The sequence below is a fragment of the Cariama cristata genome, unplaced genomic scaffold, assembly GCF_000690535.1.
Source record: "Cariama cristata isolate BGI_N322 unplaced genomic scaffold, ASM69053v1 scaffold38911, whole genome shotgun sequence".
Classification (NCBI taxonomy): domain Eukaryota; kingdom Metazoa; phylum Chordata; class Aves; order Cariamiformes; family Cariamidae; genus Cariama; species Cariama cristata.
Genome location: NW_009599398.1, coordinates 1,783 through 17,259, shown reverse-complemented (window position 1 = coordinate 17,259; position 15,477 = coordinate 1,783). Strand labels below are relative to the sequence as shown.

At 44.0% G+C, this 15,477-nt stretch overlaps 1 protein-coding gene across 1 annotated transcript; it reads left to right on the top strand.

Annotated features, from left to right (window-relative positions):
- Window positions 1-562: 562 nt before the first annotated feature.
- On the top strand, window positions 563-12,839 carry SLC39A13 (solute carrier family 39 (zinc transporter), member 13). Its single transcript, XM_009709666.1, has 9 exons — window positions 563-830; window positions 1,256-1,369; window positions 3,095-3,216; window positions 4,459-4,611; window positions 9,850-9,939; window positions 10,321-10,371; window positions 10,593-10,725; window positions 10,863-10,962; window positions 12,425-12,839. Exons 1-9 carry the CDS (start codon window positions 563-565, stop codon window positions 12,498-12,500), a joined length of 1,107 nt encoding a protein of 368 aa, XP_009707968.1. The 3' UTR covers window positions 12,501-12,839.
- Window positions 12,840-15,477: the final 2,638 nt, after the last annotated feature.

The following is a 15,477-nucleotide window of genomic DNA, read 5'->3' as shown; positions in this document are numbered from 1 at the left end:
TGTTTTGTTTTGAATCTGACCCTCACTGGCTTCATGTGATGGCTGTTAGCACTTAATGTCTGGAGAGACGGTGAATAATCTACCCCTGTTCACTGTCTTTACACCACTCATGATTTTTACGGACCTCTGTTATGTTACCTGTCTTGCATCCTGAGTTGTTACGCGGATGCTGTTCTGTGGCAAAGAGAATAGTTATCTGGGTAGCATCTCTGGTCAATACCTTTCTCTGAACCCTCAGGACACTGAAGGGCAAGGGTACTTGGAGTCCTTGTCCAGCCCACCTGAGGGGAGACGCTGAAAGCCAGACTCTTTCACAAGAAGTCTCATGTGCAGTTTGATACACCTGATGACAAACAGCCTCTCTGTCCTTTAGTGCTGCGTTGAAATCGGGAAGAATTTCCGATGTTCCTTATGGGGATACCTACCTGTGCCAAGATGCTTAGGGATGGTGTGACAGAGGCCTTTCCTCCGGGATGGTGGGAAGGAGTCTTGGGCACGCTCTCAGAACTGCTCTCCCCTGCTCGTTTCAGAGATTGGCCAACCTGGCTGAGACCACTTAGCGATGACAAAACAAAAGCTTCTGCTTGATGGGACGCTCTCCTTGTTTCTGATCGTGGCCTGTGAAGCTCAGCAGCTTCCAAGGAGTCATGTTGCTGCTGGTTCTGGTCCTCTGTGCGAGAAGGAGGCAGAGTCCTGGGGAAACCTTTTCAGCAGCGAGCGGCTGGATGCCTGGATCTGTTCCCTCATCGGTTCGTTCATGGTGGGGCTGAGTGGGGTCTTCCCCTTGCTGGTGATCCCGTTTGAGACGGGAGCCGCTCTGCGGTCGGAAGGTAAGCCTGCTACCTACAGTAGCCTTTCTGAAGCCAAAAGTCCTGGGTTGTCACTGAGCGGCACAGCGATGAACAGGACCTTGTCATAGAAATACTGTCCTCTAAAATAGACAGTCCGTTTCCGGTGCTTTAGTCCATCCCTGCCAATTCGATGAGGAGTCCTTGGACAAATGCAAGCCCCGGATGGAGCTTATACAAAGAGTACTGTTTGTTTTGCACCCTGCTTGGTCCAGGACCCTCCCACACACTGCTGTCCCAGCCAAGTGGTGCAAGGGCTTTTTCTTGCACTCCAGCTGTTTGTTTTGTGCTCTCTCCTTTGAAAGATTGCTTTGTAGGTGCTTCCAATTTAGGTTTCTTTGTGCAAAATCTCAGCTGGAGGTGTTTTGCCTCCTGAGTTGTGTTCAGTTCTTTTTTTTTTTTTTAAGCTGGATCACACCGTTTGAAGCAGTTGTTGAGTTTTGCAATTGGTGGACTACTGGGGAACGTGTTTCTGCACCTGCTTCCCGAAGCCTGGGCCTACACATGCAGTGCAACAACAGGTATGAAAGCCTTACGTGCCTAGAAGCAGTCCATGCTATGCCCACTGCTACATTTTTTGAGTCCATTCCATCTTGAAAACACAGGACTAGCCAGGCTGGGTCAGCCCAAAAACTAGTCTAGGCTGGTATTCTCTCTGAAACAATGTGTAAAAGCAAATGCCTAGGGAAGGATATAAGAACATTAAAAACATATGTAATACTTCATCTTTGTACTCTGCAGTCCTCCAAGGATTTTGAGATTGAAGGCTTCCTGAGTTAGCCACGGTTTCTTTATGTTTAGTAACTTAAAATGGATTCCTTGTCTATCAACTTTTCCTGTCTTGCCTTGGACTCCTGTAAATATCTGTTGATTTTCATTTGCTTTTTCTGTAAGGAAAGGGAATGCTTCTTTAACTTGATGGGAAGTTATGAATGTGTGTGTGGTCTGGTACGTGAACAAGTGCACCATCTCGGGTGGGGATTCTGCCCCATCAGATGTATCTTGTCTATAGATCTGTCCCTATAACAGTATTACTCCTAGAGCCTCTTTCTTGGGACTAGCTGGGGCCACTCTGCTGGGTGCTTTGATCTACGGGAGCCCAAATGTGTTGCCCTCTCAATCTTTGCTTAAGGAGAAGTCATGGAAAATTGTCCGTAGAGCCATGACTCAGATGGGGGTGGGTAAGGGGAGAAAAAGGAAATGCAGGTGGCAGAAGCCTGTGTTTGCCAGCAAACTGAACACTGTTTGGGTTGGGATAGAGCTTGTGGTATCGCTGTATCTCCCTCACCCCTCAGATAGCAACGGTTGTTGAAACCTGTAATGATTGTATCTCTGCTTCAGCAAACTGATAGCATAGAAGGCAATTGCTGCTGCATCCCAGCTGTTGTGAAAACCAAGAAATCATTTCCCCGCTGAAAATGTGAGACAAGGAGAAGGATGCCCTGGTTTTCCCAGACTTCCATGCACCTATGTCCTGGGATTTCAAATCTGCTGGACCTTTGGTCCTCTTCTTCCTCACAGCTCTAGCACTGCCAGCAGAACCTGCTGTCTCTTTTTTTCCCCTTTCTATAGTGGTTCCCAAATGACTCTGCCTTCCTGCTCTAGCTTGTTTGCTTCTGCCAGACTGTCCTGAAGCGTAAAGGTTTCCTTGACCCATGTAAGTCCCATTACAGAGTTCTGTTCTTCCACTGCAATGCAATCTCCATTTCTGCAGCCAGGCTTAATGGATGATTATCTCACAAGGTTGGCTGTAATTGAAAAGGAAGTTTATAGCTTTGGGCTTAATAACTTGCCCAGGTGTGGCAGAAAGGGGAAGGTGAGTCTGTAGCTCCACTGATGATAGATTTCATGTCAGGGCTTGCTGCTCAGTACAGCTGCAGGATTTTTTGTTGATGTAATCCTCCCTTGCCTCTGGAGCTCAGGGAAATTCCCAGTGTTGTCAGGAAATATTCTGGATTACACTGTTGAAGCAAGAGGGCTGGGAGCTTTCACTCTGAGTGTCCTAAGATGAGGATATCTGTTAGATCAAGAATGAGCAAGTTAAACTAATTTGCTTGGAGATATGTTTGCTCCTTATTCCTTGCAGGAGGTGTTTCCATTGTCGTTTCTTTCTTTTTTTTTATTTTTTTTTTTTTTTTTTTCCCTGGTCTTGGAATTGCTGGTTAAACTGTCTGGGGCAGAGTGGGTTCACATGTGGGAAACTGTGTACTTGATAGTGACATGAAGATTTCTCTCTTGTTCCTCAGGAGAAGGGCAGAGCTTTCAGCAGCAGAAACTTCTGGGTCTCTGGGTGATCATTGGTTTCCTGACCTTCCTGGTGCTAGAGAAGATCTTCCTAGAGAAAGAAGAGAAGGGGTGCCCTGGTGTGGTAAGTTAGCAGTCAGAGGGGAGGGAGGGATGTTTTCTTTGGAGCACTGTACTAAACACCTCGTCTGCCCTATCTGACAGGCTCAGCAAATCATCCTGGAGCTGTGAGTAGCTTGTCAATGCCCTTTGGGAGCTTTTTGCCACTTCTTTGACACTGGGCTCTTGAAGAAGGTGTTTCATCTGCAGGCTTTGGTTTTGTGGTTTTAGCTGAGATTTCTCACCTCTGGGCTGGTTTTGTTCTTGATTTGGTATGTGTAAAAGGGAGCTCGCCTTTTATAGAGACTGGGAGCTGGAGCGATCTGCAGATGAGACTTTTGCTCAAGTAAGCTTTGAGGGATGACAGCATGTTCCACTGAGCCATCGTGACTCAGTCTCCTTCTGGGTCCTCAGTCAGGACAAAGACCTGCCTTCTCTGGAAGGTGTTCCTCACTGCCTGCTCTTCTTAGGTACGGCCTGGACCAGGTGTTTGTTTGGGTAACTTTGTGTAGTAAAAGGGGTTTATGGTTGGCCAGGTAATACCGAGTAATGGTTCAGAGGAGAGTCACCCAGCTGCAAAGGCACAATGTAGCAGAGGTACGAGAAGGTAATTCCAAGGTAGAGGAGAGCAGCTAGTCCTCAGACATCTGCACAACTCCTAGCGGCAACTCCTGTAGACTGTTCAGTCCTTGCCGTACCATGAGTTTTGGGAGCTCAAACTGCAGGACAGGCACTGCATGAGAGCAATTAGGTGTCACTTTGACTCAACATGAGACTTCAAAGTCTGAAAGGAACTTAATCTTCTCATTTACGGAGAGACTGAAGTCTGAGATGAACATTTTGTTATTTGGAAGCTGACAATCCCAGCTATAGACTAATTCTGTATACTTAGTTATTCCCAGATGGGCTTGTGTTTCTCTGGGCAGCAGCTGCCAGCAGGAGTGGCAAGCTCAGTCCCTTGTCTTTCCAGTGGAACCCGGCTCATGCCAAGGGGGTGTGACTCCAATTCCTCCTCTCTCTTTCTACTTTCCTGCTTTTGGTGATTGGGGAAGTCTTTGTGCTTGTTGTCTCACAGTGCAGATGTCACAGTGCTGTCTGAAATCTGTCTCATTTCTGGCAGTTGTCGTTATTAAACCGGGGTACCAAAGCTGCTGATTTGCACTGTAAGGATGAAAAGATTAAGGGTGAAGATTGGATTTCTGACCCTGATTCATGCTCGTTCGTCACTGACAAAAAGGCGGTGACAAGTTGTTTTCCCCTAATTTAGGGCTGTGATTCCAAAGCACCAGTTGGAAAGATTCCCAATGGAAGTGGCTACCCGCTGCCAAAGGTGGCAGGCCAATCCCAAAGAGCAGGAACAGATTCAACTCAGTGTAATGGCTCCGCTCTCCAGCCTTGTTCAACAGACAACAGGATCAAGGTAGGAGACCCACAAACTGACCTTCCCATCTTATGGTTTTAGGGCACATATTTTAAAATTCAGTCACGAGTTGTCTGTGGAAAGAACTATGCCTGAGTGGGGAAATCAGTGTTTGAGTGGTGCTTAATTTTGCTCGGTCAAAGCGTTTGTCCAGGTCGCAGCAGGGAGGAAATAGTGGACTTGGAGAAAATCTGCACTGCAGCTTATGCAAAAGAGGCAAAGTCACTATTGTGAAGGCATAAGTCTGATGATCTGTGTTTTGGCTGAATCCTGAGACCAAAGTACAGTACTTTTACATTTTGTTACTCGATACCTTACAGTAATTATATTTTTATTTGCTTAAATTTTTGTGCTGTGATTTCTCTGTTCTCTAGTGCCTGCATTGTACCGATTGTGAGCTGCACGTTTCCTTTTAAGGCACCTTTTGGAAGCATTTTGATATTTGAAGCTATCCACTATAAAACTTAGAAGCTCAGTTTCTCAGATTAGCAGCTTATCTGCTGCCAAAAAAGGGCTTCTTGTCTACTTCCGCCTCCAAACCTGTATTTCCCATCACTTCCTTTGCACCGGACCTCATCTGACCCCACAGTGAACCTGTTCATGGAGCTAAACAGGCAAAGAATTTGCTTTTTTTGCTTCCTTCCCAGGTTTATTTCTCCCCTAACTTCACTTCTTGAATCAGCTTGGCATGCGAACAGGCAGCCTGTAGTGCTGCGATAAGGGAGATAGCAAGCTCACAGGACTGGAGGTGAAGGAGGCAAAAGGAGTACTGTACCATTGGGCAGTGGCTGACCTTTAGATTGGCTTTGCTTTCAGTTTTATGTTACTATCTTTGCACTGCAGAAACCCTTGTCAGGGTGATCATTACAAGCAAGAGAGTAAACGACTGCTTTGGCGAAGGAGAACCTATAATTTGAGTTTGAAAGGCCATAAAAATGTGCAAGATTGTAGGAGAGTAACTATGAACAGAAAGTGTGGTTGCATGAGCTAGCCTAAACCTGGGTATATGGTCAGTCGGCGGCTCTTCAGTCTTTCTATTTTAAATCTGTTTTGCTGTAACTTCATAGCTCTTACTACACAATGTGAAGGATATGCTAACGTCACTGGGTATTTTTGATACCTGTCACATTCATGTAATCTGTGCAGAACACTGCCCAAACTGCAAGGTGCTGCGTTGATGTTTCTAGAGGTGGTAGTAGTGAAGAAACCAATATTACTGGGTTATGAAACATTATGCCATTATTTTAGAAAGGTTTATTTAAGGAACTACGGACTTAGAGCATGGTTAGTGTGCCACTGATTTCAAGTAGAAATGAAACATTGAGGGGGGGACACAATTGCTCAGGGCCTGGTCCTAATGTAAAAAATAATAATGTAATTAATGCTAATTGATATGATCTTATGGAAGATAAATTCTTGTCAACCAGACACTTTTTCCTTGCTTTTTATTCAGTCATAAGAGTGTTTTATAAAGGTAATGACACTGACAAATATGTATAAAACATAACGTTCTCCATGATTCTAATAAAACTAGCACTGCATGAAATCAACTTTGCTAATATTAGCTGTATTAAAAATCAGTTATTCTATATTATCAACAGGGACTAGATGAATGCAGCCCCCCTCAAATCTGTTCACTGGTGGTTTATGATTTTTCTGATTATTTATAAAAACGGTGTATCTTCACATTTGCAGATACTACTGTATTACTTGCATGGCACATTGTGACTGTATGAGGTCAGTGCTATCGGCTAAACTGAGTAACTCCATCAAAAGAGCTGACTTTTTAACGTATTTTGATACATGCAAGTATTAAGGAATAGATTAAGAAAGAATAGAGATCATTTACAAGACTAGGAGGTCAATGGAAAAAGGTATGAGAATCACAGGAGGAAATTGAACACATTCTTCCATTATGATGCTACGGCCAGGAGGATGGGTAAGTAGGAAATAGTATGTAAGAGAAGAGGCAAGTGTTCCTCTTTCTGCATAGCAGTAATGAAACAGCTATCTGACTTTTTCCAGTAGGATTATTCACAATATCCAAAATACTACTGATAATTTCTAAAGGGGTTGGGAAAGAGCTGAAATAATTATTCTAGGTTTGCAGTACATGATAAGAAGTGGTTTTCTTTAGTCTTTAGCTCTGTAGACATGACAAATCAGGGGTGACTTAAAGTATACAAATACCCACATAAGAGGCATGACTAAATTTGAATAGTTAAAGCTATATCAAATAGTAGCAGACTAGAAATCAAAGACAACTCTGTAACTGAGGGTAACTTGCCAGTGGACCAACTAACCTTGGAGACATAGTAGAGTCTTTGTCACCTGTGGGCTTTGAGCTGTGATTTAAGCTGCTTGCTACAAAGTACGCTATGGCTTAAGAAACAATAGGCTTTGTGCAGAAATTGAATGAGACTCAGTTGTGTTACGTAGAAGGTCTAGACAACCATGGAGAGCCCTTCTAGCTTTTAAAATCCTAACACATCTGTTCAGTCTATTATAGACTGTTGTCAATATGCATGAGATAGAAACTAATGTGTTAACAGGCGTAGTTTTAACTTTCTACCTTCTGAGCATATAATCTGAGTATTTTAATGGTCTTTCTGGTAGGGGGGAAATTACCAAAACTACCAAGATATTCCTGCGTTGTTAGCCTGTTTCCTTGGGCAACAACATAAGCAGTCATTCCATCTGTCTGTCCATCTGTTCTGCCCTTCATTTTCAATAACTTTTGAACCCGTAATTAATTGTACTCAAGTTCAAGAGAGGATAGAAGTCTTAAGGGTAATTTCTGCAAGTTCCATAAAGTTCTGCAAGTTCCATAAAAATCAGCATGGCGGTAGAGGAGGAATGCAAACTAATGCCCTATTGAAAAACTGTGGCAGGACTCGGATGGTGCATGCTGCTTGGCAGGTTGGCAAGATCAGCAGGTAAGTCTCACTGCCCCTGCCTGGTGGGGAAGTGGCTGTCCTGCAGCACAGGGTGGGGAAGGGACATGCAGGGAAAGCAGTGTTGCTGGAAGTGAGCAAAGTAGGTGCTTACAAAGGAAAGAGAGAAAGCCACAGCAAGCCAGACTTCTTTGGTTCTATACCACCACCTCCCCGCCCCCCCTTTTTTTTTTTTTTCAGAAAACAAAAAGGGAAAGATAAGTCATGCTTTGTCCATATGTAATAGAACTTCTGCTCTTTAGCTGCTGCTGTAATAATCTGGCCTAGCTTGAAAACTGTAGATGGGAGGCTTCCTTTGCACCAAACATAGATCAGTTCTGTCCTGCATTGCAGCCTTTATTCTCTCAACAAGTGAAAACATTGTAGAGTACTTTTGCCTTGCTTATTCTTTCTTTTTCCCTGTGGCACATGGGGTCCTTGCTGATTTGTAGAAGTATGTTTTATTGCACAGTGACATTAATTCTGAAGCATGAACATAAACACTTCATCTGGCTGTGCTCTTTATAAGCAACAAGAACATCCTATTAGGATTCACAGAATGTAAATGTCAGAGGCTCATAACTGTCAAATCAACACAATTTATTTCTGAGCACTCCAAGGCTTTGCTTCTTTCAGTGACAGCTTTTGCCCAAGCCACTGACAAGAAAAAGTCATAATGTTTTAATCATGAAGTCTATTTTTTCCCTATATGGTGGTATGGGAAAGCATTTTTGTGTAAAACTTACGTGAATGATTATTACTAGCCTGTGGGGAAAACACAATCACATAAAATCCCAACATGAAAAGGAGAAATTTTAGACGATTGCGTTTGGTTGAAAATGAGGAATGAGAAGTAAAACTGCTGTGTTCATGGGTCTGCCTGCATGCATCCCTTTGTGTTCCCCTTCTTACAAAACCATGCAGGGAACTTCTTCTGCGTCCATTGTGGAGCTGTTACTGAGATTATTTCTTAAACATGATCTGTAGGTAGGCTTTGCTTAATTCTTTATTTTCATATTTATTCATCAATGCACTTTTAAAAGTTTAGAGCCTATAAAGATGTCCTGAGGTTGTGTGGTAGAAGTGCCCTGCAGAAAGGTGGTGCTTTGGAGAGAGAGACTTGACAGAAAGCCCTACCTGAGTTGTAGCATAGAGATGGCAGGAAGAAAAGATGCCCCAAGCAGAGTTTGATAGAAACAGGGAAGAGCAGAAGACCAAAAAGGGCTCATGAAACCCATCAGCACTTGTGTTTTTCCAGGTGAACTTTGGCATCTGATGGTTAACGCCTCAGTTTCTAGACGGCCTCTCTGGTCACTGGATGCTGCCCTGTATCTGGAGTTAATGTGTGTCAGCTTAGTTCTTGTGGTCTGGAGACAGCCTGATGTATTGGCTAATACGTGGTTTGATAATAATTTAAACTGCAGTGCTGTATAGTGAACTGCAGCATCTCAGGACCTGCATGCAGTAGTTTTTGTTAAATCTGATGGAAAAAAAACCAAGAACCTGTGAGCGAAAGAGCTGGGATGGTACACTCATAAATCACTTTAGGGTAAATATTCAGAATTTGCCTTGAGATGACCATAGTTAGCATGATAGGGAAGTCTAACATGGAGATGGACTTGTGAGGACAAAAGCTGCTTGATGCTTATAATTTTAAGTGTTTATATGCAAATGCATATACATGCTATCCAGCCTTCTAGTAGGTGGTTTTTTGGTAACTGTCATCACTATCTTCTCTTTTTATCCTTTGTTAAAAGAAAGCAAACCCACAAGCATAAGCTTTTTTAGTACAATGTTTGAAGATTTGTTTGGCTATAAAAAGCAATTTCAGCAGCATTTGTTCTGTTGCATTGTTCTTGCCAGCTTTTGAAGAGGAGATATTTAACAGTCGGATATTAAAGTACCTGACTAGAAAACAAGGTCATGTCATGTTTGAAGCCAGTCACCTGTGTAAATTAGTGTTACCTAAAATTGGTTAGACTTAGAATCAGATATATTCTTGCATTTTGAGTTTCTTCTTTTTCGTTTCTCTTTTTCTGTTTCTAGAGCTCTTTGTCATTTGCATAAGGTGATTATCCTAATCTCAGACAATGCTTGCCTACCCTAAAACTTAGTTTACTCTAAAACTGAACATAACATTTAATTTGTGCATGAGCACTGACATAGTTTAAGATCTTCACCAGAAGTGCCATGTCCCTACTTTCCCATCTCATCGTGACTCTGTATAACCTGTGCCGAAGCCATGTGCTTTCTTTTATCTTGTTATGTCTCTTCCTTTACCAGGGGCTCTTCCTTCTCTTTGCAGATTAGTGGATACCTCAATCTGCTGGCCAACACCATTGATAACTTCACACATGGCCTGGCAGTAGCAGCCAGCTTCCTGGTTAGCAGAAAGGTAAGGTTTCTGTCACCAGTTGTGTACTGAACTGGAGAGGCCTGTTCTCAAGTGTGATGCAATATGAAAAAAAAAAACCAACCCAAATGTGTGAGGAGTTCCCTCCTATTTTCTGGAAGTTTCTCAGAAAATGGAGACTACAGTAAAAAGCAACCCTGTCCTGACCCTCTGATGCAGAGCTTCTTCAAACTTGGGACATGTTAGTCATTTGTACTGGCATTAGGGGAAGGGTTAGCTCATCTGCCCTTTTGTTGAATAGTTAGTTCTGAACTCTGAGTAACAAGTCTTAACGTGGAGACAGGGGCCTCAACATCCTGATGAAAGTCTCATCTCTCAGATCTGAGGGACTGTTTCCTAATCACCTTCTCTCCTCTGCTACAGGTTGGGTTCCTAACCACAATGGCCATTCTCCTGCACGAAATCCCACATGAGGTGAGAGGGCTTTGTATCCTGACATCATGAGGGGAGTACAAGGGTGCTTCCTCTACTAAGAGGAGGGCTGGGTCTCATTTTCTTGTTCCTTTGAAAACTGCTCCTTCTGGGAGACTGGCAACATAGAAAACTAGGAACAGTCTTGAAGCACTGGTCTTGTTACAGATGACTGAGAATGTGCATGTTCATATTCATTAACTGTCAGCTCTTGGTTTTCTTAGGTTGGAGACTTTGCAATCCTACTTCGGGCTGGCTTTGACCGCTGGAGTGCAGCCAAGATGCAGCTTTCCACAGCTCTGGGAGGGATTCTAGGAGCCTGCTTTGCAATATGTGCGCAGTCACCAAAAGGAGCAGGTAAGGCTCCCTGGAATCTCTGTAGGAATAGGAGTCGGGGAGACCTTATCGTCCCCATGTGTGTATCTTATTTCTCTTCTCTGTTCTTTCCCATGGCTTGGTCTCAGTAATAACAAAAACTGTCTGTGTTTGTGCAGGGGAAACAGTAGCCTGGATCCTCCCTTTCACTTCTGGAGGATTTCTGTATATTGCCTTGGTAAATGTTGTGCCTGATCTCCTGGAGGAAAAGAATCCTTGGTAAGTGCTCCCTTCTGTTCTGCTGCAGTGATTCTTGCTGCCAGGAAGCAGGGATCTGACACTTCCTCATGACTATTCTGGGAGCACATGAATGACAGCTTTCCAAATCCCATGGGCAAGGCTGGAATCCAGATAGACTGCTGTGCTAGCTGTTGTGTTTATGGAACTACAAAGACCCTATAAAACACGAGAACCTTCAGCTGGGTCAGTGCCAAAGATTGCCCTAGTGCAGTATGTAGCATGACCAGCTAGAGCAGGTTGCTCAGAAACATGGCCAGTAAGGTGACCTGTTCCCCAGTCTGTCTTGTCAGCTTCTGGCATGTACTGGTTTAGGGACTGTCTGAACCAGGGCTCCATAGAGGTGTGTGTGTTTGATAACCACACGTGAACCTATCTTTCACATGCTTCTCTCATCCCTTTTTGACCCTATCCATTACTTTGGACTTCTGCAATCTCCCTTTGGCAGCAAGCTTGCATAGTTTGACTGCACTGTGTTAAATGATGCTTCTTTATTTGTTTTTTAGCCTCTTGCTTATTGATTTTGATTAGATGTTGCTGTGTGAGTAGAAAATAATAATTTTCTTCTTTTTATCGTTCAGCATTTCATAGTCTGTTATTCTATCCCACCTCCGTTATCTCTCTTCTACGCTGGTATATATATTCTGGTGTATTTGGCCTGCCCTCATCTGTAATGTTCTGGTTTCTTGCAGTCTGATTAAGGCTGTAGCAGGTCCAAATCCAGCTGTACCACAGTAAAGCCCTCTCAGATCTGCTGGCAGCGCTGCCCCTGAATGTTCCCTCCTATTTCAGTTGTAATGAGACAAGTAACTTCAGTAGTTTAAATAAGAGGCCTTGACTCACCTAGTTCGTTTTGACTGAAGCAGTTAAGGAAGTGCTCAAAAAAACAGCTCCACAGTTATATATGAGGAGGCAGGAACTTCTGGTGGAGAAATGTTAACAACCAGTTGGGAGCTTGCTTTTGGGTTGGTAACCTCTTGTGCTGGCAGAGCTGTTGGCAGAGTATGCAGAGGTGGTAGGTACATAGTCACTTCCATCCAGCAGAAACCTGAGATGGTGCTAAAAGGATGGCAAAAATCATCAGCTTTTTTTTTTATTTTTTGTAACTGTAGTTGTTAGCTGGATGAGGTCCCTAAAGTATCTGTGAACACGCTGCAGAAGTGCTGGTTCTCTTGTGAGAGAAAGGACAGGAAGCAGCTGCATGACTGAATTGGCTTAAATTGATTTTTTGGAGTGGAACAAATACTTGTCAGTTTATAGACAACTTCTTTGCTTGGGGTGCTAGAGAAGAGTCTTCTCAGCTGTGTCAGTGACTTCGTACAGCTGTTGTGTTCTCCTTGTGGTAGATTTGGAAGGGCAAAGAAGAAACCATTCGTGAGCCTCTACACTGCTGCCTATTGGGATTGGTCTATGGCTCCTCCTAATTTTGCCGTTTCTTTCCCAGGAACTCCCTGCAGCAAATTCTGCTCCTGTGTGCAGGCATTACAGTCATGGTGCTACTCTCGCTCACAACTGAGTGACCTCTGCGCAGACCTCATGATGCCTCCCAGAGCCACCACAGTGACTCTGAGCTGTTACAGAGCAATAAGGAACACTAAAGTTACTTCCTACATGTGTGCGTGCAGATCTGGCTGCTAATATGAGAAGCAGGTGAGAAAGAGGTCTGGGTGTGCAGGACTTCATTCCCTGGCTCTCCCATCCCTGTTCTGCTAAAATCCACACATCAGGGCTTCCGTGGTTTTTTTTGTTCCGTTTGGTTTGTTTTTTTTATGGAGCAAAAGATACAATGAGCAGAAATGAACTGAACAACTGCTCCACAGTGAATGGACAACGTTTCATTTGGTTCATTCTGATGGAACCACACCTTCCAAGCTCTTGTGTGAAAACAACAGAGGCGATTCCTGTAGCTGATGAAGAGGAAGGACTTTTCCTACCACTCTAAGGACTGGAGGCAGAACAGGGATGGCAAAGCAACAAGAAACTTAACAGCTTTAGCCAGAACTCCTGACCCATGAGAAGTTAACGGTGCTATGAGATAGAGGGGAAAGGACCCTTTCCAACTTGATCTCCAGCTTTTCATTGACATCACTTGTTCCTAAAGGTAGTATTAGCCTCAGCAGTCCACCTCTTTGGTCTGTTTTGTATTTGTTTATGTGAGTTGAAATCGAGCCAACAGGTTGAGGCACTTTAGGATAGATCACTACAATTAAATGGCTCAGCTTGAAGATTATTTGCCTCGGCCCTAACTGCTCCAATAGCCAGCACAGCCTAATTGTTTATCTGAAAAAAGGTCAGTAAATGTTTCTTCCATTGCCATACTACCAGCTTACATACATCTGGAAGGAAAGCCATGTAGCTGTTGCGACTGTGCTCCCTCTCCTCATACCCATTAGCTGAACATGGCTCTGTGCCTGCTCTCGAGACCTGACTCACCCACCATCTGCCCCACACCGCGTTTCAGAGCTTTCTTGAGGTGTAGCGTGTTAGCCCTGCCCGGCACACTACAGCAGCCCTAGACTGTCATGGCAGAGGTCATGGCAGTTTGGGCAATAGTTGAACACTACAGCCCGGTCAGCAGCTGATAACCCCTGATTAGCTTTTCCTCTCTTCAGTGTAGACTATTTAAGAGCATGCTATAACCAAAAATATAGACGATAGCCTGTTTCTGGGCTTCTTACCTCACAGTGGAGTTAGTCTGTTGGGAATGAATGGACAAGAAATCATAGTGACAGCTCTTAAAGGAAGGGGCACAGCAGCAAAGCATACTGGAGCGAGGGTGAAATGGGAAGGGTGAAACTGCTAGTGAAAAGATTTTAAAACATGGGTCTAGAAAAGCTGCGTACTAGGTAAAGAGAGAAAGGGATGTGAAAGGGTGACAAGTATGCTTTAAGGAGTCTTCTGTTGTGCGTTGCTTGAGATAAAATTTTTGGCAATTTGAGACCCATAAAAATAAATGACGTTTCTAGTGCTTTCCCACATCCCAGCTCATGGGCCAGACCAGGCCATCGTTCCACAGGGATGTTTTGTTGCCACAGAGACGTGCACAATTACTAGATCATCCCTTCTGCAGAGCTTATCCTCACTTTGCTTAAATCTGTTTAAAAACAGGTCTAACTGAACTAGTGGAATCATTGGACACAAAACAAGTGCCACAATGTGAATTGCACCAACTCAGCTGTGTCTTTAAACAGCTTTTGTAAATCAGTACAGATCTGCAGTCTGCACAGGGCCTTATCAAGAGGGCTCATCCCTTGAGAGGGCGATTTGGGTCAGAGCAACGAGGCAGGTATGCTGCCCACGGCGGAGGCATTTACTTCCCTAAGACATTCCTGAAATGTTGACACAGTTCTTTTTTTAAGACTGCTCCTGTCCTACTTTTCAGAGAGCGCTGGAGAGCTCATGCTTGCAGTTCGCTCTGCCCAGGAACTGCTGTCTAAAATTTTTTCAGCTCTCCTTACCCCAGTAAAGATCTCCTTAGATCAGTAACTAGTTTCACTGCAGCAATGAGGGAAGCTTAGTACAATTTTTTTTTTAATTCCTCTTTACAAAGTTTCCTTCTTTTGGCAACTACTCCCTCTATCATTCAGTTGTCACAAAGTCTGATGGTATCATCCGCTTCCTGCTTCCCTGGAAGGAGGATTAATCTGATTAGCCTGCAGGGACTCGGGGAGTATGCTAGCCCTCTAGTTCTAGCTTTGGGGGTTCCCCCCACAGCCCAGGGCCTGCAGCTAAGCGGACCCTGTAGTAGGGCTCTGGAGGAAGCAGATTTGCACAGAAAGATGTGCCTGCTGTTTCCCAAGATGTCTTTCTCAAAATAAGGCTGGCATTTAAGTTGGGGCATTGCCAGGTGAGTGCCCATGAGTTGGCGTTGTTGCATCAGCACTCAGCTTTGCCAAGACTGAAAACCACAGTCAGGATTTTGTGCTCAGCGTTCAGGAATGTGAAGTGGATGACACTGAAGAAAGAATTTCCGAGTTGTTTTTCTTGGCTGCTACCACAGGCCCGGACAGTCTGCGGTTCTTGGGAAGATACCCTGGTACGAGGTAGCACGGGGCTCGTGGGAGGGAGGGGCTCGTTAGTTTTCCACTACGTCAGCCTTGGGGCTGAGGATGGAGAGCCTTGGGAAGGGAGGGAGCATCACTCCACCACATTTGTCACTTTTGGAAATGCAGAGAGAATCGTATTTTCTATCTCTATTTTTTCAGCTGCTCTTATGCATTTTCCCCCTTCATCTGTATTGGTCTGCTCTGCATGGAGACAATAGAGATGAAATAAATGGTTTTCTATGTGGGTTTGTGTTGGGGTTTTTTTGTTGTTTTTTTTTCTTTTGTTGCTGAAGCTACTACTTTTCTTTGAATTACAAATTCAATTGAAATTTTATTTGAGCGGTATCTCTGGGTCAGTCTACAGAAGTCTGGGCTCTGTCTTACCCTCCTTTCTACTCCTCAGACTTTCACAATTGAAAGAAAAGGTTCTAATCCAGTTTCCCATTCCTGC

Coding starts and splice junctions, on each gene's coding strand:
- SLC39A13 (XM_009709666.1), top strand. CDS start 563: ATGACAAAACAAAAGCTTCTGCTTGATGGGACGCTCTCCTTGTTTCTG. Junction 831..1,255: donor AGCCGCTCTGCGGTCGGAAG/GTAAGCCTGCTA, acceptor TTTTTTTTTAAG/CTGGATCACACCGTTTGAAG. Junction 10,726..10,862: donor GCAGTCACCAAAAGGAGCAG/GTAAGGCTCCCT, acceptor GTGTTTGTGCAG/GGGAAACAGTAGCCTGGATC.